We start from the raw sequence: 24,644 nt of genomic DNA on the forward strand, positions 1-24,644 counted from the left end.
GGTATGTTCTTTAAAGATAATGTGCCGAGGTTTTAATATGCTGGAATAGGCTCATACAAATGCTTATGTCTTCCTTTATCCCATCTTTACATTTAAAGTGACACTAAATTGTGGTTTTAAAAAAATTTAGTAAAGTATATATTTTTAAAGTGGTATTAGACTAAAAAAAAAAAAAAAATGCTGACAGGTAGCCTTTTTAACGACTAAAGAGACCCTAACAGTCATAAATGCTTCCCTGTTCCCTATGTCAGCAGTAATGTACACAATGTCGGGCATGCGCAGCTCAGAGTACATTTACGGCATTTGCTGCGTGCCGTGATGAAGTGCCATGTGATTGCGCAAGAGTGATGTCATTATGGCACGACCAAGCAGCCAAACAGCGTGAACCCGGAAGGAAAGCCAAGAGAAGACGGTAGCGCCCGAGCACTGACAGTGCAGCACTGGAGGGCTTCCTCTGACAGGTAATCTCTCATAATGCGCAAGTTTGCGGTATATACTAGGAAATCATGGCATTTTCCTTCTGGGGACCCAAGATTTTTTTTAGTGGAGTTTAATTCCACTTTAAAGCTCAGCTCCAGGATATTAGCAACCCTCTCTAACTACAGTAACTGCTGGTAAGAAAGAAGAAACACACCTATCCAAATGCCCATTTTTTTTTTAAAGGCCAATTACCCCCCACCATTTTTTTTATTTTTTCTTTCTAAATTCCAGATTCTCTTTGTACCAATATATCATTATTGCACCTCTGTTGCAGAAAAGAAAAAGCTTTCTCTATATTCTAGAGCAGATTTTACCTCAGCTTCCAGTATCTTCCGTAGAAAACTTCTCTATTACTACCGGATACCCGTCCCTTAGGACATAAAAAATGCTCGAAGGAAGTACTTCAGCAGCTGACCTCATTAACAAACTGCACCTGCCCTACCCCTCCAGGAGATTGCTCCCCCCCCCCCCCCACCTCTGCACATGTGCAGCTCATTGTGCATGCAATAGAAGACTACAATCAAGCAGGTAAGTGTTAATTATTGCAGACGAGACATAGCATGTCTCTTCTGCAATAAAGAGCTGCCTGCTCTCACTACTTTATTAGATAATTTTGGTTTAAACTTTAACAACTGAAGTCATGAGCACATGACAGTCCTTCTCTCTTCTTCTATTTACTTCCTGGGTCCTTCTTTGGGTGTCCACATCACTGCCTGCTTGATGTGGACAACTGATGGAGGGGACACTTCCAGTGACCAGGTCTTCTCTCGCAGGCTCCAGAGGCAGGAGAACCCACAGGGCTGGGGGGGGGGATATGTTGGAGCCCAAAAAGATACTAAGTAACAGGGGCAGAGCCCAAAAAGATAACAAGTGAGGAAAATTTTCTGGTCTCCAGGGTAGGAAATTAGCTCATAGAGGAAACTGTGACCTTGTTCCAATACGTTGCAGGATGCCTAAGGGCCCATTTACACTGCATTTAGATCTGTGCAGTGCAATTTCAGCCATATTCATTTTTGATGGGCTGAATTCGCACCAAAACAAATATAGTGCATGCACTACTTTTAGAAATGTGCGGAAACCGCATTGCATATTACTTTTGTACCATGCGATCCAGTGCAGGCAGGTGTGGGCAAACGACCTGCATTTGGGGTGTCGTTAACCTGAACTTACTACCACAGAAGATCAGAAGGGAATTGCAATCGGTATGCGGTGAGGGAAACCACACGGGAATGCGGCTCTTCCGCACTGCATTCCAGTGTGAACGGGCCCTAAGGAAGATATGTTTAAAATTAGAGATGCACCGAAATTTCAGAGGCTAAAACATATCAGTTGAAAATTGTGTTTTTCTGCATTTTGCTGATAGAGAAAAAGGTGCCAATAATGGTGCCAAAAACGCACGTGATTTTGCCGTGATTTTACTGTACTTATGGTGTGTTTTTTTATAGGTCATGTGACTCAAAAACCTCTTTAAAAACCTATAGCTAGTGCTATAGGCTCGGTTCACACTCATGCGGTCCGGCATTCGCAGCGAATTCTGTGCGGTTTGTGCACCACATCAAAATCGCACCCTGTTCATGCAAACTGCTGCAGTGTGTATATTAAAATAATGGCTCACAAAAATCAGTTAGCATTTTGATTTGCAGAATTGGATTGCATGGGTGTGAACACCCATGAGATGTGATTCTGGTGTGGCAGAAAAAGGTCCTGCACAATTTTAGTGCGGATGCGTTACGATTTGAGCCATACCATACAGAATGAATGGCTCAAATCGCACTACTGCAGAATGCAGATATCTGACATCAAGGTGTATGGCTGTAATACTGTGTAGTTGGCAGACAGGTCCAGGAACTAGGAGTGCTGTCCAAGGGTCTATTCCCACAAGGTACAGTAGGGCAGGCCTGGGACAAGGGGTGGGTAGGAAGGGCAGCTGCCCTGGGCACAGTGGAGCAAGGGAAAAGAGAATGGACAAAGGGCAGTAAACCAATTCTATGCCATGCATTAACAGTGGGAGAGAGGGTGCAGTTCCACATCCCTGTCCTGCGTGCTAGACGAATCTGTCCTGATACTGGGTGCTGGGCGACTATTTCATCAGTAACAGTTTTTTAAGTCATTTTTTTTTCCTTTTTTTTATTCAAATTCTTTATTTAAAGCAACAGATTTAAATACAGAACCATGAATTTTCATATACCCTAATGCATAGTTAATCTACAGATTCTCAAGGTGCCATTATATTATATGTCAGCCCATATATCATACGGAAGCCCATTTCAGTAAAACGTGGGGTCAATGGACCCGTTTTCCTGTATCGGAGAGATATCAGGCACTCCTTGATGAGTCTTTAGTTGTAAAAGCAATAACTTGGTGTCACATAACAATTTTGTTTTTCTCTCCTTTCTCCTTCTCTCTTTCTTTTTCCTTTGTTACTCTTATTGTTTACTTTTTTTCCGGTTTCTATTTTTTTCTCTGTGTTTTTTTTTTTTAAATGTATTTATTTATTTTTAGGTTTTTCCTAAAAATATGTAAAAAAAACCCAAAAAACTGATGGGGCTCTGCAATGTATCCCCACAAGCGACATACATGTATTATCAGTATTATATAGAATATCTCTGATTAGGTGGTCATATTTGATATGTATTATTGTTAATGGTTAGAAGTTTCTGAGATTCTTTAGATTTTGTAAGTTGTGATGTGGGGCGTCCATGGATTGGACTTGTTTTTCCAGCACATCCCACAGATGCTCGATTAGACTGAGATCTGGAGAATTTGGCAGCTAAGTCAATACCATAAACTCATTGTTGTGTTCCTCTTGTTGAAAGAGGCCACTGCCACCAGGGAGTACTATTTTTGTGAACGGGTGTACTTGGTCACCAACAATGTTTAGGTAGGTGTTACGTGTAAAATAAATCTAAAGGAAATCTAACAACAAAAGTTGTATAGTGTGCTTAAGAGTGCAAGGCCAACTTCACTGGCAGTAAGGTAAAATACTTATCTAAGTCCTGTATTAATCCAGCACTGTGCTCTTCTGCAGGTCCTCTGTCAAAAGCTTGGCTGAGAGCAGTGGCAGCCATTGGCTCCTGCTACTGTCAGTCAAATCCTAGCAGAGGGCAGGAGGTGGGGCCGAGCTGTGCTGTGTGTGTCTATAAATGCACACAGCTCAGCTCAGAAGCCAGCTTGAATGTGTGCCACCATAGAAAGTGGCCTCCTTTGGTGTCACACAGAGAAGAGGACGAGCTGGCAGGGAACCCCAGAATAGGAGGTTTGGGGCCACTCTGTGCAATACTCTTGCACAGAGCTAAAAAGTATAACATCTTTTTTATTTGAGTAAAAAAAAAAAAAAAAGGGAAAATTCAACCTTACAACTGCTTTAAATAAAATGACCAACACTTTGACAGTTCAAATATATGTGTTTCAACCATGTATTTATCTGCTGGCTTGGATTTCAACATTAAAATCTAAATAGGGAATGCTTGTGACGTTACTTTCTAAAGCATAAAAAAACTGTACAAAACCTGCTATAAAAATATGCCATATGGAGATTATCACAAAGGATATGAGAACTGTGAGAAGGCAATACAGGAAAATCACAGGTTAGGATAGTTCAAATAGAGAATGGTGAGGAAGCTAAAGTAAAATACGGAAGAATTCTAGTTTTTGACATCTGCACATAATGGAAGACATAACAGTAGTATGAGAGATAAAAGAAAAAGTGGATTTGGAAAAAATCCACTGACTGATAGAGTATAGATATTCCAGGCTGTCATTTTTGCTGTCAATGACAATGTCCCCTAAAGAGACTGTACACTTTAAAATGTTTTTTTGCTGTTTTAAAGCAGAACTAAACTCTTTCAATCAACATTACCTATTTTAATTCCTTTTGCTGTTATCCGTAATAAATATGTAGGACGGTATGTTATATTCACTTTTTTTTTACATTTCTTTAGCTACTTTCTGGTTTCTGGCATAGGCCAAAATTATATCATTCATCCCAGGAGACTTCATGGACATTCTTTTTTCTCTTTCATGTGGAGCTAAGCACACCCGCCTGTCTGCATGCTTAAGCTAAGAGCAGATGGATTCCAGGAAATAAATGCTACATAAATCATCTGCCCTTACTCAAGATGGCTGCAGCTAGCAATGCAAGTGGGGTGTTTTTCAAAATAAATTCTCAACAAAATAAAGCATGGAGGCATGGATGGATGGGGAGTTTGTTTTATATAAAAAAATTTGTTATATAACATTTTCAGTTTGTTGTGTTCAAAAACGGTTTGGTTTCACTGTAACTAGGTATTAGTGCAGTTATTGTTGGTGTTGCCTGTTTGCCTTGTAATGGTGGTCTCCCATGTTGTGGCTGAGGTTGGTAGTGTCATGGCTGATTCATTCCCTTTTCTCCATGTATTCATTTACCTAAGTTTTCCATATTTGCTATATGGACAGGCAACTTCTTGTTGCGGGTCATATAGCATCCAATCCATACCTTGCTATTTCCTCTTTGCTGTGTCACAAATGTGGGAGTGCTAATGTGATGAAGGACTACGGTATATGGTGATCTCTCTGTCTGTTTGTGTTTGTGTCAGGTGTAATTACTCTTTAGCTCTCACCTACAGAGCACTAGACTAAAGACCCAGGATTATGAGATGTATAGTTTCTTTAGAGGAAGTGTCAGTTCTTAGACTAAAGACAGTCATTTATGAACCTGTGCAATGCGCAGCTGCATGCCTTATGTCTAAACACAAACAGAAACTGTTGACACCAGAATGTGAAAATTGACCCTACTATAGGCTGTGTGTATGGGGCAACAAATGACATCATGAAACTACATGATCAATATACATCTTATGTAGGAGAAAAACAGTAAGTGCAGGTAGGAAGGTTTGTAATACCTTAAAATACGTCAATCATAAATGTGCTACTCAGAGAAAATTAGTAAATGAGAAGCATAGACATAATAGTAGTGTGCCCAAAATGCACTTTACTCACCTTTACTTGCATCTACATACTTTCTTTTGGCTTGTAACGTATCTTTTACTTTAGTGCGGTATTGACCCTTCAAATTTTCTATCTCCTGTTGTGTTGTCTAATGTGTAACAAAAAAACAAGTTTACAAGTTTACATATATACAGAATATATTTTGTCTACCTAAATACCTAATTCCCTAAGCCAAAGTCTGAGAACATCATGGGCTCAATTCATAAGTAAAATTACTGAAACACTGTAAAAATAACATAAAAATATACAATGTCACATTTAAAATGTTTAGGTAACAGTATCGCCACCTCATCCCCCATATACTTACCTGAGTCCTCACTTGATCCAGCACTGTGCCCATCTGTAGCTGCTCTCCCCACTCTCACAGGTTTTGCTGAGGCAGCAGGAGCCACTGGTTACCGCTGCTGTCAGTGCAATCTTGTGACGAGAGAGTGGGGGGCAGGGGTGAGCCACGCTGTCTGCGTCTATAGATGCACGCAGCACAGCCAAGGATTGAGCCTGCAGGAGAGCCACCATAGGAAACTGCTGCTCTTGGTGGCACACCGAGACAAGGAGGAGCCAGAGATGCTGGCCAGGGACCAGAAAAGAGGGGGATCAGGGCTGCTCTGTGCAATTCCATTTCAGAGAGCAGGTAAGTATAAAATGTACAGGTACATACATAGCACTTTACATATACAGTATATTGTACATTCACATCAGTCCCTGTCCTCAAGGTGCAATCTCAACTTGCAAGGGGGGAAATCTGTACAGCTAACCTAAGGCCTCATGCACACTGAGCAGGGCCGTGCAGAGACCTTTGGAGGGGCAGGTACTCAAAGTATAAAATGGGCACATGGAACAGGGCATTCCACCCCCATGGATGCATAACCACTAAGCTCTCCACTGGCTCAGACTTCTCCTGACTTCTCCCATTTGTTGGTCCAATATGATATTCTCTACAGAGACTATTTAATTTGTGATATACGATATATCTAAACTTTATGCTGACCTGATTAGTTGAGACCTCTCTAGATCCAATGGGCAGAAAATGACGGCCATTGTATGAAGATATTGTTTACTATATGTTTATTGTTGGAAAAGCTCGCCATCAAATACTTTCCTGAAGAATCGTGCTGTTGCCCCGAGAAACACACCTGCGTGGAATGCAATTTATGGCGAGACAATCCACCACCCAACTGCAGCAGGGTGGACGGATAAGTGTGACTATTGGGGAATTATAGTGTTCTTATATAGAGCTATATGTATAATGTCCAGGGCTGGCCCAAGACATTGTGCTGCCTGGGTCCAAGAATTAAATGCTGCTCCAACCCCTCCAAAAAAAAAAAAAATCATGCCCACCAAAATATACAATTTTGAAATAATTATATATACTGTTATCTTCTTCCATAATTCCCCACCGGACTGGTCCACCAAACACCCGCTGTCTGTCCTCTGTCCTGTCACTCTTGTGTCTGCCGCACCGCCCTGGAAGATCCAGCCTACCCTGTGTTACATGGAGTGCGCTGATGTCTGACCTCATTGCGCACACCACAATCACGTAAGGGATGTTCCCCAGAGGAGACGCTCCACCACCTCATACTCATATGTTTGCACTACGGCAGTATGAGATGGGGAAATGCCACCCGTAATGTGCCGCAAACTGATGACACACAAAACTGCTGGAAAAAAAAATCTTGGGAGTCAATTTGCTGCCCCTCTCCAAGTGCTGCCTGGGTCCGATGGACACAGTGGGACCCATGGTAGGGCCGGCCCTGCTAATGTCTGTTAAAAATCTCTTATCTGTATGGTTTTAAAGAATACTTTTCTTGCACAATAAAATCGCACTATATGTGCTTTTAAGGTACCTTTAAAGTCCCCTATCTAGTTTGTTAGAAACAATTTTTGTACACCTAGCTTTTTAGGATGTGGTACAGGATGGAAATCTGTCCTTTATAGGGCTGACTGTCACCCTCTCCCAAAAAAAATTTTTCCTAGGTGTGTCAAGCACTTGAGCATTAATTAATTTCAATGGCCAGAATAACTCATTATTCTGGCCAATTAAATTAATTAACCCCCAAGCGTTTGACGCATCCAAACGCATCTAGACTTGTTTACATGCATCGGGCATTTTTCTTCCAAAACACTGTAGCCAAGAGGAAAGGCATTAGGAGAGCTTGGCAAGCACCCTGTGTGCATTGGGCCTAAGGATTATTATAGCAAAAGTATGGATAATTATTGAATCACTCTCATATATTAATGAATATATAACTGAGTTGCATGTTATTTTGTTATAGGTGTCTGGATTTCAGCTTTATGACAGAGAATGGAATGCAGTTTGTTATTTTCTAGATGGGAACAGAGATGGTGCCAGCATAATACGCCATCGTACCACACTTCTAATCATTCAGTGGAAAGTCAAGACTGCCAGAAAACAATAATAATGACTGCAGTGAATCAACTTTCCAAGCACATGAAATTCATCACCTTCACATAATCCTGGTTGAGTAGTTGCCACTGTTCTCCGTATGACTTTTTCAGCTGCTGTTTTTCCCGAATGAGGTCAGAGAGCTTCTTCAAGGGTCCGGAATACAAAGTGTCTGAATGGTTCCTTACCATGTGACTCAGGTTGTCTGTCTGAGTGACCATCGTGGACCAGGTCTAGGAAAGAGAAAACAGAGGAAAAGCTGAGAAAATGGAGACATGGAACTGAACGGAACATTAGCAATTTGGTTTTATTTTAGAAGGAAGGCAGATAAAGGGGAATTCCACTCAGGATTAAAATTGCCAGCAAATTGGCACAATATTAGCTCATGTCTATTTTTGGTTCAGTGTCCATTCACACTACCGCGACTTGTCAGGCGACTGGTCAGCCTGACAAGTCGCGGTCCATTGTGTGCTACGGGAACCGTTCGAATAGGAGCGAATGAAGTCGCTCCGACTTAGAAAAAGGTTCCTGTACTACTTCGGTGCGACATCGGAGCGACTTGCATAGACATTCATTATATGAAGTCCGTGCAAGTCGCGCCGAAGTCGCGGTGCACGCGACTTCACAGGTCGCCCCCGAAGTCGTGCCCCGTTAGTGTGAACCGGCACTTATGAGCAAAATACACAAATCAGTACACATAGTAACTATATAATAACTATGCAGTCATATGCATTAATTAAAATTATATACCAGATTTTGTTAGTAATGTCACCTGTAGCAGGGTGACCCCGTGCCACTGGGTGAAATGGGGGTTTATGCCAGTTTATGTAGGATGCATGCACACTAATGGCACATTATAGGCCAATGTGCCCAAGGTGGTTTCCCACCAGTTAGTTATCAGCCGCCCCCCCCCCTTTTCTTGTCCCTGTGCCCGCCCCAAGGCTGTACTCCCTGAACGTCTTATGATTAATCACAATTATCTGAGCATCATTTGTACATGAAATATTATAATTGAAATACATATGAAATATTAACCACTTTAGCCCCGGAGGATTTGGCTGCTCAAAGACCAGGCCCTATTTTGCGATTCGGTACTGCGTGATTTTAACCAATAATTGCGCGGTCGTGCAAAGCTGTACCCAAATGAAATTAACGTCCTTTTTTTCTTAAAAACAGAGCTTTCTTTTGGTGGTATTTGATCACCTGTGCGATTTTTATTTTTTGCGCTATAAACAAAAAAAGAGCGACAATTTTGAAAAAATAACAATATTTTTTACATTTTTTTAATATGAAATTCTCAAAAAAAATGTAAAAATCTAAATTTTTTAACATTTTAGGGCAGCTTTCTGCTCCATATTTTGGTAAAAAAAAACACAATAGGCGTAATTTGATTGGTTTGCGCAAAAGTTATTGCGTTTACTAACTACGGGAAAGATTTATGTCATTTTTATTGTTTTTTTTTTTTTTTTTAACTAGTAATGTCGACGATCTGCGGCGGACAGATCGGACCCCTGACTGACATTTTTGACACTTTTGGGGGTACCAGTGACATTACTACAGTAATCAGTGCTATAAATATGCACTGTTACTGTAAAAATGACACTGGCAGGGAAGGGGTTAACTTTATTGGTGATCAAGGGGTTAAGTGTGTCCCTAGGGGAGTGATTTTTACTGTCAGGGGGCGTGGCTAGTGAAGTAACCACAGAGACATGCGATCCTATATAGCAGGATCGCATAGCCTCTCTGTTTACTTCAGGGAGAATGACAGACGGCTGTGTTTACATCAGCCGTCTGTCTTTCTCCCTCTCCTCCCTTTCTCCCCAGGCGGCGCGCGCTCACCCCTACAGGCTCGCGGGCGGGCAACGTAGAAAATCTACGTGAATCGATCATAAAGTGGTTAATATGCAATAATACATGGTGAAATATGTACCTATACTTATTCTCTTTCCTTATTTTCATACAATATATTTAGTGTTGCTCTATAGGTGCCTCATTGTGTCCTAAAGTAGCCGTTTAATTGGCGAAACGTTGACCTGGCATACCTTTTTACCAGAAGCATTCAGTCTTTACATCTCTGCTATGTCATTCTAAACCTACCAGTCTTCTGCCACCTGTATAGAGCCATATGCAACAGTATTTATTGGATGGCGTGAAGGCTGATAAGCCCTTGTTTTATCAATTCATTTTTAAATTCTGTACAAATAAAAATTATATTTTTATTAACTTTGTTGTGTTTCCCATGTTGAAGTCTTTAGGTCACATTCACACCCCCAACGTTTTATGGCTTGACGCTCGAAGCTCAAAATGTTCAATTATTCTCTATGGAGATGGTTCACATCTCCACTCCAAGTGGCCTGAAGCCAAATGCCTGAAGCTCAAAGTTCTGGAGCTTTTGTTTTAGCTTGAATCCGGCATATTGGAGCGTTTTTGGCACATTTTTATTCCCATAGAAATTAAAGGAAACACACTTTTCGCACGTTTTTGTACGACTTTCTGCCTAAATGAAATTTTTTTTTAAAATAAAATAGCAAAAATATCCGAATAAATAAATGTAAACTAAATACACAAATATTAAAAATCATCATAAAAAAAATAATCTAATAATATGTAATATTACATTAATTATAATTAACCCCTAAACTTAATAGCAAATAAACTAATATAAATAATATTAATAATAATAAACACCCAAACCAGACCAAAAAATAAATAAAAATTGAGATTATTTAATTTTTTTTATTTATTTGTGTATTTATTTTACATTTATTTTTTTTATTATTACTATTATTATGATTATTATTATTAATATTATTAGTGTAGCACCCTCCTAGGTAGGTGCTAGTGAGAAAGTATAGTTTTGAGCCTTATCTGCTTACCAGAGAGGCTGAGGTAAATCTATATTGTTCTCCGTCTACCAGAGAGCAGGATCTGTTAGTGAGGTCTGCTCATTGTGCTCAGTATGCAATTCATTATGTCTAGAGGAGTGTTTCACACTGGTCCAATAGGGCATGTTGGACAGTGGTAGGAAACCTGACAAATGAATGCATACAGTGGGGATCGAAAGTTTGGGCACCCCAGGTACCATGTGTGGAAATCCGAAGAGGAAACTGAGTGGGACTGGGGAACAGAGAAGAGGAGTAGCTCTGTGAGTCCCAGTTCACTCGAAGATGAGACGAAGGAGGCTGTGGTACGCATGCAGTGAGCTAGGAACTTGGGGCTCTGTGAGACCTATGCTGCAAGGGTCCCAGATTTGTCCCCACCACGCCCCTACACCCGAGCGCGGGATCAAAATGTGGCTTACGCTCATCTTATTAAAAGAGAGGAGACCCTGTACACCCCACCTGGGAGAGGAGACAAACAGAAACTTCACAGGTTCTCAAGATGTCAACACCTAATACAGAGGAAGGTGGCTCTGGAGTATGGGTACGACTACCCCTATGCTCCTCGGGAGACAATGGAAGAGATTGAGGCCAAGAGAGAAGAGTGGTGTGATGAGGCGATTTGGGAATTTCTATACATCCCCAAACCGTATCGGAACCAGAAGAGGCCTGAATTGTGGGACACCTTTCTCTCTGTTAAGGCCAACTGGAAGCTAGGGCGGTCCATCTACATAGACCGTGTGGAGGTTCACTGCTCAAATGGAACAGGTCAGGCTTTGGCTGTTCGTGTTCAGGACTCTACAGGAAAGACTGTCCGGATACCTCCTCCCGAATACTACTGTTGAGGATGCGTAGTTCCCACTCCTGTAGAGAAGATGTTGTGTTACAAGGCTGGCTAGCCTCGAAGTTGTTACAAGGGGGCTGAGAGCCCGAAGAAAAGCTCAAGTTGTTGTTGTTGGGGCTGGAAGCTCTATTCCCACATTTCCCTATCCCTTCCATCCTTGCAAGAAGGATTGGGAGTCAGCAGAACAACTACCACTGTGTTGTATCACCAAAAAAACGCCAACCCTCTAAACCACAAAGACTTCCTGTTCAGAAAACTTTAGTGGACACTTCGTTCTATGCTTTTAGTTGCTACAAGAAGTCGTCTTTACTGGATGTTTCATTGAGATCCTTTGGGCTAACAGGCCAAGATCATTATTTATCATCAAAGACACTTTGCGAAGAAATTGGGCCAACAGGCCAGGAGAACGGAAGTACAGAAGAAGAGGAAACCTTGACTGGGGGTATTGCCCAATATTTTGGCTGCCAGAGCCTACCCAACCAACACCACATACCTTCCCTGTACCCCAATAAATGACTGCACACCACCTCTTTATTTGGGTTTAAAATGGCCAAAGCAGCCTCACAAAACATAAATCACCACTTTTTCATTACACCATATCACATTCTTTTAAAATATAACATACATAACCTACATGACCAGCCTGATAAATGTACCTGCTCTTCCAATAGGTCTTAAGATTTTTGAAGGCACCCTTAAATGACCAACCGGCTGTATCTGGCACCCCATTAGTGTCACCATAGGCCCCCAGCCGCAATTACACCGACTCGGGGACAAACGTTTATAACTCCTCCAACCGATACAGCCAGATTACAACACTTCAATAATAAATCCACCACTTATTAGGGCAGGTACACCCATACCGAAGATGGGCCCTGACCCTCGCTCTCCAAAGAGCGTACCCATCCCCTGCCTTAAAAAACCCAGCGACCTCTGCCTGCTGCCCTGACAATACCTGCACCCGGAAATCCTTACCGAAGAAAACCCCAACCCTACAAAACAACCCCACAGGGCGGGAGGGCGGGAAATTCTAACCTTGCGCTGTCCCTTGCTGGAATGAAGCCCCAGGCAGCACGTCCCCCAGAAGACCCCCTGAGACCACACCCTGCCCCACCCTGACCTCCACCAATAAGGTAAGTCCTATATTTATATAAACCTTCACCTACTTAACCCTTTAGCTCTTATAGCCTGTATTTCCAAACCCCAGTCATGCAGGCCCTCTCGGCCCAGGCTACGTGAAGATCCTGTTAGGCCAGTGGACCGGATGAAGGAACTGTGTGTGAGTTGCTACCTTGGGAGAGGAAGTAGTGGCTCATTGTCACTTTAAAGAAGGGGATGCTAGAGTAAAAGACCCCTTGAAGAGATTTGCAAAACCCACAAGTGGACAAGTTTGCTGAGGCTCCAGCAAAATAGCTTGAAAGGAGATATGTTGCCTCTGTGTTATAGAAGCCAAAGTCGTAACAAAGTTCTAGCAAAGTCACATCATGTCGCAGGGTCGATTTTTAAGTCACAAAAGTGTGAATGGACTCCAATTTGGATCATTCATGTTTCAATAATCTTGTTTACAGTACAGCAAATGATTAATCTTGGATACTCAGATTTCAGTTCATATATGGAGAATTTACAGAAAATAAAGTCTGTCTCCAGTATCTTGAAGATATCTATATTAGTGCTGGTTCACACTAATGCTATGCCAGACATCGCATGTGATTTGCACCGCATTGCTGTGCAGATCACATGCGATGCCTGTGCGATGCATTCGCACCAAAATGGTGCAGGTCCCTTTTTTTGGTTTGCACTGGAAACGAATCGCATGGGTGTGAACACCTATGCGATCCGATTCATGCACAATTTCACAGTTCGCACTGCGATCCAATCTGTCATTGACTTAACATTGACACCCCGAGCGATTTGCAGATCTCAGTGTGAACAACTGTGCGATTCTGGTGCGATGCGGGAACCGGCACTGATTCGCAGGGTTTGCCGCATAGCACCAGTGTGAATCGGGACTTTATCATAAGATGGACTATACCTTGTAAGAATTTTTAACCATAATATTTACAGTTATCAGGTTTTGAAACCCAACACCCTAAGACTCCATTTACACTAGCGCGACTTGTCAGGCGACTTGGTCGCCTGAAAAGTCGCGGTCGGTCGCCCGCCATCGAATAGTACAGGACCCGTTCTAATAGGAGCGACACAAGTCGCTCCGACTTAGAAAAAGGGTCCTGTACTACTTTGGGGTGACCTGGAGGCGACTTGCATTGACTTCAATTATATGAAGTCCGTGCAACTTCACAGGTCGCCCCACCAAGTCGGGTCGCCACAGTCTGAACGGGGTCTAACACTAAAGATGCTGCAGCTCTGCCTTGAGGGTGACACATTTGAGCACACGTTTTGCTTCATACCCATAACCTCATTCTTGGATCAACAAAGTCTGATAGTGATTTCAAACTTAGATATTGGAATCCCACTCAAGTATTCTTTGGATTTCTCATTAATCTGTGTCGATTTGAGGCAGTGGGTTTGTCATTTAGGCTCATGTTTTCCCCTCTGCGGTCACTGATATCCCAATGCAGCATGTGATGTTGGATTCTTTGTCTGACGAAACATGTAGAGATGAACACATTGCAGCAATATTGCATGAATAAAATTACTTTCCAATGTATTTATCTGACCAAATATTTTAATTACTATAATAAAATAGATTTTTTATACTATATTTTGTGTGTGGCACCTTTAAAATCCCATATCTACCTCCTCAGTCATTTGCTTCATTTGAGGATGTGGTACTGAGGGTAATTTCACACACCAGTTTTCCTTTTTATATGGTACAGTCAGTTGTTTGCTGTATACGGTACAGTTTGCTGTGTATCGTACAGCTGTTTGCTGTAAATAGTGCAGTTGTTTGGTGTATATATGGAAAAGTTGTTTGCTGCATATGTATGGTGCAGTTTGCTGTGTATTGTACATTAGTTTGCTGTATATGGTGCAGTTGTTTGCTGTATATGGTATAGTTGTTTGCTGTATATGGTGCAGGTGTTTGCTGTATATGGTATAGTTGTTTGCTGTATATGGTATAGGTGTTTGCTGTATATGGTGCAGTTGTTTGCTGTATATGGTGCAGTTGTTTGCTGTATATGGTGTAGTTGTTTGCTGTATATGGTATAGGTGTTTGCTGTATATGGTGCAGGTGTTTGCTGTATATGGTATAGTTGTTTGCTGTATATGGTACAGTTGTTTGCTGTATATGGTAGTTGTTTGTGGTGGTACAGTTGTTTGCTGTATATGGTACAGTTGTTTGCTGTATATGGTGCAGGTGTTTGCTGTATATGGTATAGTTGTTTGCTGTATATGGTATAGTTGTTTGCTGTATATGGTGCAGTTGTTTGCTGTATATGGTGCAGTTGTTTGCTGTATATTGTGCAGTTGTTTGCTGTATATGGTGCAGTTGTTTGCTGTATATGGTGCAGTTTTTTTGCTGTATATGGTGCAGTTGTTTCCTGTATATGGTACAGTTGTTTGTGGTGGTGCAGTTGTTTGCTGTATATTGTGCAGTTGTTTGCTGTATATGGTGCAGTTTTTTTGCTGTATATGGTACAGTTGTTTCCTGTATATGGACCAGTTGTTTGTGGTGGTGCAGTTGTTTGTTGTATATGGTATAGTTGTGTATTGTATATGGTACAGTTGTTTGTGGTATATGGTGCAGTTGTTTTCTGTATATTGTACCGTTGCTTGCTGTATATTGTACAGGTGTTTGCTGTGTATGGTGCAGTTGTATGCTGTATATAGTACAGCTGTTTGCTGTATATGGTGCAGTTGTTTGCTGTATATTGTACAGGTGTTTTCTGTATATGGTGCAGTTGTTTGCTGTATATTGTATAGGTGTTTGCTGCATATGGTGCAGTTGTTTGCTGTATATAGTACAGCTGTTTGCTGTATATGGTGCAATTGTTTGCTGTATATTGTACAGGTGTTTTCTGTATATGGTGCAGTTGTTTGCTGTATATTGTATAGGTGTTTGCTGCATATGGTGCAGTTGTTTGCTGTATATAGTGCAGCTGTTTGCTGTATATGGTACAATTGTTTGCTGTATATTGTACAGGTGTTTGCTGTATATGGTGCAGTTGTTTGCTGTATATTGTACAGGTGTTTGCTGTATATGGTACAGGTGTTTGCTGTATATTGTACAGGTGTTTGCTGTATATGGTACAGTTGTTTGCTGTATATTGTACAGGTGTTTGCTGTATATCGTACAGGTGTTTGCTGTATATTGTACAGCTGTTTGCTGTATATGGTACTGTTGTTTGCTGTATATTGTACAGGTGTTTGCTGTATATGGTACAGTTGTTTGCTGTATATTGTACAGGTGTTTGCTGTATATTGTACAGGTGTTTGCTGTATATGGTACAGGTGTTTGCTGTATATGGTACAGGTGTTTGCTGTATATGGTACAATTGTTTGCTGTATATTGTACAGGTGTTTCCTGTATATGGTACAGTTGTTTGTGGTGGTGCAGTTGTTTGTTGTATATGGTATAGTTGTGTATTGTATATGGTACAGTTGTTTGTAGTATATGGTGCAGTTGTTTGCTGTATATGGTACAGCTGTTCACGGTGGTGCGGTTGTTTGCTGTATATGGTGCAGGTGTTTTCTGCATATTGTACCGTTGTTTGCTGTATATTGTACAGGTGTTTGCTGTATATCGTGCAGTTGTTTGCTGTATATTGTACAGCTGTTTGCTGTATATTGTACTGGTGTTTGCTGTATATGGTGCAGTTGTTTGCTGTATATTGTACAGGTGTTTGCTGTATATGGTGCAGTTGTTTGCTGTATATTGTACAGGTGTTTGCTGTATATGGTGCAATTGTTTGCTGTATATTGTACAGGTGTTTGCTGTATATGGTGCAATTGTTTGCTGTATATTGTACAGGTGTTTGCTGCATATGGTGCAGTTGTTTGCTGTATATAGTACAGCTGTTTGCTGTATATGGTACAATTGTTTGCAGTATATTGTACAGGTGTTTGCTGTATATAGTGCAGTTGTTTGCTGTATATTGTACAGGTGTTTGCTGTATATGGTACAGGTGTTTGCTGTATATTGTACAGGTGTTTGCTGTATATGGTACAGGTGTTTGCTGTATATTGTACAGGTGTTTGCTGTATATGGTACAGTTGTTTGCTGTATATTGTACAGGTGTTTGCTGTATATTGTACAGGTGTTTGCTGTATATGGTACAGGTGTTTGCTGTATATGGTACAGGTGTTTGCTGTATATGGTACAATTGTTTGCTGTATATTGTACAGGTGTTTCCTGTATATGGTACAGTTGTTTGTGGTGGTGCAGTTGTTTGTTGTATATGGTATAGTTGTGTATTGTATATGGTACAGTTGTTTGTAGTATATGGTGCAGTTGTTTGCTGTATATGGTACAGCTGTTCACGGTGGTGCGGTTGTTTGCTGTATATGGTGCAGGTGTTTTCTGCATATTGTACCGTTGTTTGCTGTATATTGTACAGGTGTTTGCTGTATATCGTGCAGTTGTTTGCTGTATATTGTACAGCTGTTTGCTGTATATTGTACTGGTGTTTGCTGTATATGGTGCAGTTGTTTGCTGTATATTGTACAGGTGTTTGCTGTATATGGTGCAGTTGTTTGCTGTATATTGTACAGGTGTTTGCTGTATATGGTGCAATTGTTTGCTGTATATTGTACAGGTGTTTGCTGTATATGGTGCAATTGTTTGCTGTATATTGTACAGGTGTTTGCTGCATATGGTGCAGTTGTTTGCTGTATATAGTACAGCTGTTTGCTGTATATGGTACAATTGTTTGCAGTATATTGTACAGGTGTTTGCTGTATATAGTGCAGTTGTTTGCTGTATATTGTACAGGTGTTTGCTGTATATGGTACAGGTGTTTGCTGTATATTGTACAGGTGTTTGCTGTATATGGTACAGGTGTTTGCTGTATATTGTACAGGTGTTTGCTGTATATTGTACAGGTGTTTGCTGTATATGGTACAGTTGTTTGCTGTATATTGTACAGGTGTTTGCTGTATATGGTGCAGGTGTTTGCTGTATATGGTGCAGTTGTTTGCTGTATATTGTACAGTTGTTTGCTGTATATGGTACAATTGTTTGCAGTATATTGTACAGGTGTTTGCTGTATATGGTGCAGTTGTTTGCTGTATATTGTACAGGTGTTTGCTGTATATTGTACAGGTGTTTGCTGTATATTGTACAGGTGTTTGCTGTATATTGTACAGGTGTTTGCTGTATATGGTACAGTTGTTTGCTGTATATTGTACAGGTTTTTGCTGTATATGGTACAGGTGTTTGCTGTATATTGTACAGGTGTTTGCTGTATATGGTACAGGTGTTTGCTGTATATTGTACAGCTGTTTGCTGTATATGGTACAATTGTTTGCTGTATATTGTACAGGTGTTTCCTGTATATGGTACAGTTTGTGGTGGTGCAGTTGTTTGTTGTATATGGTATAGTTGTGTATTGTATATGGTACAGTTGTTTGTAGTATATGGTGCAGTTGTTTGCTGTATATGGTACAGCTGTTCACGGTGGTGCGGTTGTTTGCTGTATATTGTACAGGTGTTTTCTGCATATTGTACCATTGTTTGCTGTATATTGTACAGGTGTTTGCTGTATATTGTACAGGTGTTTGCTGTATATGGTGCAGTTGTTTGCTGTATATTGTACAGGTGTTTGCTGTATATGGTGCAGTTGTTTGCTGTATATTGTACAGGTGTTTGCTGTATATTGTACAGGTGTTTGCTGCATATGGTGCAGTTGAATGCTGTATATAGTACAGCTGTTTGCTGTATATGGTGCAATTGTTTGCTGTATATTGTACAGGTGTTTGCTGTATATTGTACAGCTGTTTGCTGTATATGGTGCAGTTGTTTGCTGTATATTGTAGAGGTGTTTGCTGTATATGGTGCAGTTGTTTGCTGTATATTGTACAGGTGTTTGCTGTATATAGTGCAGTTGTTTGCTGTATATTGTACAGGTGTTTGCTGTATATAGTGCAGTTGTTTGCTGTATATTGTACAGGTGTTTGCTGTATATAGAGCAGTTGTTTGCTGTATATTGTACAGGTGTTTGCTGTATATGATACCATTGTTTGCTGTATATTGTACAGGTGTTTGCCGTATATTGTACAGTTGTTTGCTGTATATGTTGCAGTTGTTTGCTGTATATTGTATATTGCGCTACACAGTACAAACACATGTTCCAGACATTGGGTTGTATCTGAACATCCTTATACTATCTCACCTATAAAAATTTAATAAAATAGCCATATGCTGCTGCTCAGCCCTGCAAATGACCCCAAATGCTGCACTACTGCAGTACTGACATTGCAACAAAGTGTTCTCATTGAATAGTTCACTTTCTCTGATTATTGTGAGGAGAAGGTTGGTCATGTAAAGAAACGTGGGCTGGGGTGCTCTATAAGCCAAGACTCATTGTTGGACAGTCCAGCCCTGGGTAAAATCACTCCCATTGCTGGCTCAATTCCTAGCCATGATAAATCAGATCAACTCAATTCCTCTTCCTTCTCTTTCTTCTCTTTACCACAACATTGTTCAGTAAAAACAAGCTAGAATTCATTCACAGTCACATCCCAATTTCAGTTTCAAGATTCCTTCTGCAAAAAGCAAACCTTTCTCTTTTCATGCTTTAAACTCATGCCAAAGCTTCACTTCTATTCATGATACACCTCATTTTAAAAATATTAAAAACACCATATTTAGAAGCATTTGACATTTTTCTCTGCCTCCAAACACCCTCAATGTTAGCCTATGTGTCGGTTCAAATCCCAATCATGGCTCTACCTGCCTGAAGTTTGCATATTCTCCTTGTGCCTGCAAGGGTTTCCTCCGGGTAGTCCGGTTTCTTCTAGCACTCCAAAGACATGGTGGTAGGTTAATTGGCTCCTAAATTAGCCCGAGCATAGGCGTGCGCACAGGGTGTGCCAAGGCACATCCTAATCACCCCCTGCGGTGCAGTTTTCCTTTGCTGCCCGCCCCACTACTGACACTGTCCTCTGCCCTACTGACACCGGTCTCAGCTATACTGACACAATCAACTGCTCTACTGACACCAATCTCAGCTCTACTCACATCGTCCACTGCTCTATTTACACTGTCGAATGCTCTACTGTCTCAGCTCTACTGACACGGTCCACTGCTCTACTGACACAGTCCTTTGCCCCACCGACACTGTCCTCTGCCCTACCGACACCATCCACTGCCCTACTGACACCGTCCACTGCTCTACTGAGGGACACCAACAGCTGTCCTCAGCACATGTCCACCTGTCCACTACTCTTCTTACACCATCCTTTGCCCTACTGACACCAGTTTCAGCTCTACAGACACAGTTAACTGCTCTACTGACACAGTCCTCTGCTCTACTGACACCAATCTCAGCTCTATTCACACCGTCAACTGCTCTACTGACATTGTCGACTGCTCTACTGTCTCAGCTCTACTGACACAGTCCTTTGCCCCACTGACACCGTCCACTGCTCTACTGACACCATCCACTGCCCTACTGACACCGTCCACTGCCCTACTGACAACGTCCACTGCCCTACTGACAACGTCCACTGCCCTACTGACAACGTCCACTGCCCTACTGACACCGTCCACTGCCCTACTGACACCGTCCACTGCCCTACTGACACCATCCACTGCTCTACTGACACCATCCACTGCCCTACTGACACCATCCACTGCCCTACTGACACCGTCCACTGCCCTACTGACACCGTCCACTGCCCTACTGACACCGTCCACTGCCCTACTGACACCATCCACTGCTCTACTGACACCATCCACTGCTCTACTGACACCATCCACTGCCCTACTGACACCATCCACTGCCCTACTGACACCGTCCACTGCCCTACTGACACCGTCCACTGCTCTACTGACATATACCTCCCAACTTTTGAACTTGAGAATGAAGGACATTTCAGCAAGATGGTGACCAGCTGCGCACGCCACAGCACAAAGTGGGTGAGGTCAAACATGATAGCGGGAGAGGCGTAAAAGCCGTAGTTAAACAAACCCTTGTACATATAAAATAGGCTTTGATTGCTGTGCCACAAGCTGGAGTCTCAGGAATACATATAAACCTCAACACAATCATTTAGAAAATGACTCCCAATACATCTGGTTTTGTATAAACTGAAAATAGACAGAGAGCTTATAGAGGATTATGAAGGACCTGAGGAACCCAGGATGGAGCCAGAGAACAAGTACTGCAGTACGTGTAGCACTAGCACATAGTAGCAAATGATGGCCTAACAGTGGAAGTGGCCTAAAGAGGGATGATTAAACAGAAGCTGAGCCTAGCTGCTGTATACAGTGCAGCATTGTTTGAACATGCCACATTTGGCATGTCATTTTATTTTTTTTTTGGGGGGGGGGGCGGGTACCTATTTTTTTCACAGTTATCTGCTCCCACTTCCGCTCGGGCCGCCTAGGCGGCTCGGGCGCAAGTTCTCCTATCCCCATCCCTGCAATCTTCTGGGACACATCACAGGTCCCAGAAGATTGCCCATTCATTCAGGACACGCAGCTAAACTCGCGCATGCGCAGTGCGCACCCGGCTGTGAAGCTGCAAGCTGTCAAAGCCGGGTACCCACACTAGAGATGCCAGCGCCACGTGGAGAAGACGGAGAGATCCAAGGCTCCCGCCAGCCGCATCAACACAAAAGCCAGTGGAACTCTGCTTTGAGCCCAAATACATAAAATACCTCAATGCTCATAGACATATCGGCCAAAAGGTTCCGAAGGAGTAGGGAAAGCGCAGGGACACGTCATCCTTCCTAGAAGCTTCCCCAACTGGGTGCACACTGGCCAGGCCGCATTCCGCTCCTTGAGACAGATGCTGTCGACTCCTTTGGTCCACCACTTTACTGTTGCTTTGCTGTAACCACTTGTGAGTACTCCCAATTGAGTTGTTTCCCCGCCAGGCCTGTTTGTTTTTGCTGGACTTCTGTTATAATATATTCTTGTACTTGCACCTGGAATCTGTGTTTTCTGCTGTCGCATCACGGTGCACCTTCCCACATGCAACTTAAAGCGGAGTTCCAGCCATTTACTCACCTGTCCAACGGTCCAGCGATGCGGCCGCCGGAAGCCTCGATCCTCTCCCTCGGCGCCGGCATCACTGCTGTGGGCACCCGGCTGTTACAGTTTGCGGCTTCACAGCCGGGTACCCACTGCGCATGCGCGAGTCGCGCTGCACGCCGTGATTGGCCGGCAATCTTCTGGGACCTCTGACGTGTCCCAGAAGATTGCAGGGAGGGAGGGGGAGAGGAGAACTTCCGCTCAGGGCGCCGCGGCGCTCCGAGCGGAAGTGGGAGCGGGTACCTGTCAAAACTAGGTACCCGCTCCCCCCCCCCAAAAAATGACATGCCAAATGTGGCATGTCGGGGGGTCAGGACTCCCTAAAGCGGAAGTTCCACTTTTGGGTGGAACTCCGCTTTAAAGAGGAACTAAACCCTCCTATCCTTTACAGCCAAGGAAGCTGCCATCTTAGATTCTGTTGATCTGCATTTGCCATGTTGCTGCACATGTGATCAGTTATGACTCCAGCCATTTAAAGTTTTGACAGTTTGGTTGAGAGCACATCCAATGTGACAGTTATCATGCCTTGAACTTAACCACTTTAGCTCCGGAAGGATTTGCCCCCTTTCTGACCAGGCCATATTTTGCGATTCGGTACTGCGTTATTTTAACGGACAATTGCGCAGTCGTGCGACACTGTACCCAAATTAAATTTACATCCTTTTTTTCCCCCACAAATAGAGCTTTCTTTTGGCGGTATTTGATTGCGATTTTTATTTTTTGCACAATAAACAAAAAAAAAGTGAAAATTTTGAAAAAAAAAAAAAACAATATTTTTCACATTCTGCTATATAACATTCCCCAAAAAAATAAAAAAAAATCTAAATTTTTTTAACATTGTAGGCTAATTTGTTTTCTGCTATATATTTTTGGTAAAAAAAAAAAAATAAAAATTGCAATAAGCGTATTTTGATTGGTTTGCGCAAAAGTTAAGTTATCGCGTTTACTAACTACGGGAACGATTTATGTAATTTTTATTGTTTTTTTTTTTACTAGTAGTGGCGGCAATCTGCGATTTTTTGTGGGACTGCGACATTGCGATGGACAGATCAGACCCCTAACTGACATTTTTGATACTTTTGGGGGGACCAATGACATTACTATAGTAATCAGTGCTAAAAATATGCACTGTTACTGTACTAATTACACTGGCAGGGAAGGGGTTACATCTGTGGGTGATCAAGGGGTTAAATGTATCCCTAATGCTTACTGATGTGTGGGGGGAGGGGTTCTGTGACAGGCACAGAGATCGCAGTTTCAGCTATGCTGAATCCTGTGATCTCTCCCTGCCTGTCTCTGAGAAGATCCGCCTGTTTGTTTACATAAGCAGGCGGATCTTCTGACCGTTTCCTGGACGATCGCAGGAGGGCAGTGGCAATCGGAGTCACTCCTCCCGCAGCCCGACTCCTGCTGTGTCTAAACACATTACGCGCCGCCGGAATCACATGCACTCCAGTCAGATAGACTGGACGCAGGGGAGCCGCACTGCTGCAGTAATATTACTGTGGCCGGTCGGCAAGCGGTTAAAGTAAAACTATACTAGCCGTACTGCAGCTCCTCGTCAGTTGCGGACATCTTTGAGCGTTTGGCTTCCAGGTATCGATCATCCACCGCTTTCATTGGCCAGGCCAATAAGATGTCACTCCCGGAGTCTAGTGTGCTGCGGCTTTGCTGAATTTCTACAGTGAGCTGTATATGTGCAGCTCACTGTACAGGGGCAAAGCATGTCTTTTCTGGATTAAAAATACTGCCTGTTCGCCCATTTTTATTTTTTAACAAAGTTACACTTAAAGTGTTTTGGGGAAACAGTAAAAAGTGTTGCTAAGCCTGCAACAGTAAAATCAGTGTGTATATACAGTAAAGTATGATTGTTATACTCACTGTGGAACCTAAGGGGTTAATCCTCTGCATTGTTTAAAAAAGGCTGTTTGATCCTGTATGCACAGATCCTTCCTTCTTCCACTGACTCCAGAACATGTCCGGGTAAGACAGGACCTCTGGAGTCAGGCTGCACATGCTCAGTTTTTGTGAGTATTGCTCACAAAAAGGGTTTTTCTTTTTTCTTGGGAGATCAGCACAGGGCCAATCAGCACTGTCCAGACAGAGGGTCAGGAGCCCTGCAGCCTCATAGAGAAGCTGCACGGTTGTGCGAAGCTGTACCCAAATAAAATTTATGGCCTTTTTTCCCACAAATAGAGCTTTTTTTTGGTGGTATTTGATCACCTGTGCGATTTATTTTTTGCGCTATAAACAAAAAAAGAGCAATATTTCTGAAAAGAAATATATACAGTATATATATTTTTCACATATTATATATATAAATATATATATAACATTCCCAATAAACAAAATAAAACATTTTCATCAGCCAATTTGTATTCTGCCACTTATTTTTGGTAAAATAAAATCCCAATAAGCTTATTTTGATTGGTTTGCGCAAAAGTTATCGCTTCTACCAACTAGGGGAAAGATTTATGTCATTTTTATTTATTTATTTTTTTTACTTATAATGGCGGCGATCTGCGATTTTTAGCGGGACTGCGAAATTGCGGCAGACAGATCGGACCCCTAACTGACATTTTTGACACTTTTGGGGGGATCAGTGACATTACTACAGTAATCAGTGCTAAAAATATGCACTGTTACTGTACTAATGACACTATATATGTGTATGTATGTATGTATGTATGTATGTATGTATATATATATATATATATATAATAAATGAATAAATATATAGAAATGAAAAAGATGATGGTGATATTCCAAAGAGAATAAAAATAGAAATAGAAATATCAATATAAACAATGTCCAATTGCTGCAAAAGTGCTCTTGTGTTGGCTTTAAGTGGTATATAGGTGGCAGCAAAATTATAATCACTCGATGTGAACT

At 41.9% G+C, this 24,644-nt stretch overlaps 1 protein-coding gene across 1 annotated transcript in view; it reads right to left on the reverse strand.

Annotated features, from left to right (window-relative positions):
* Positions 1-24,644, reverse strand: part of FES (FES proto-oncogene, tyrosine kinase) — a 344,941-nt gene that overhangs the window by 216,141 nt on the left and 104,156 nt on the right. Inside the window, exons 4-5 of the mRNA XM_082253226.1 lie at positions 7,930-8,103; positions 5,458-5,554 (exon numbers count right to left, since the gene is read on the reverse strand). Coding sequence (XP_082109352.1) covers positions 5,458-5,554; positions 7,930-8,103 — 271 coding nt within the window. The remainder of the gene's footprint in view (positions 1-5,457; positions 5,555-7,929; positions 8,104-24,644) is intronic.

The sequence above is a fragment of the Pelophylax lessonae genome (genome assembly GCF_965119305.1).
Source record: "Pelophylax lessonae genome assembly, chromosome: 4".
Lineage (NCBI taxonomy): Eukaryota > Metazoa > Chordata > Amphibia > Anura > Ranidae > Pelophylax > Pelophylax lessonae.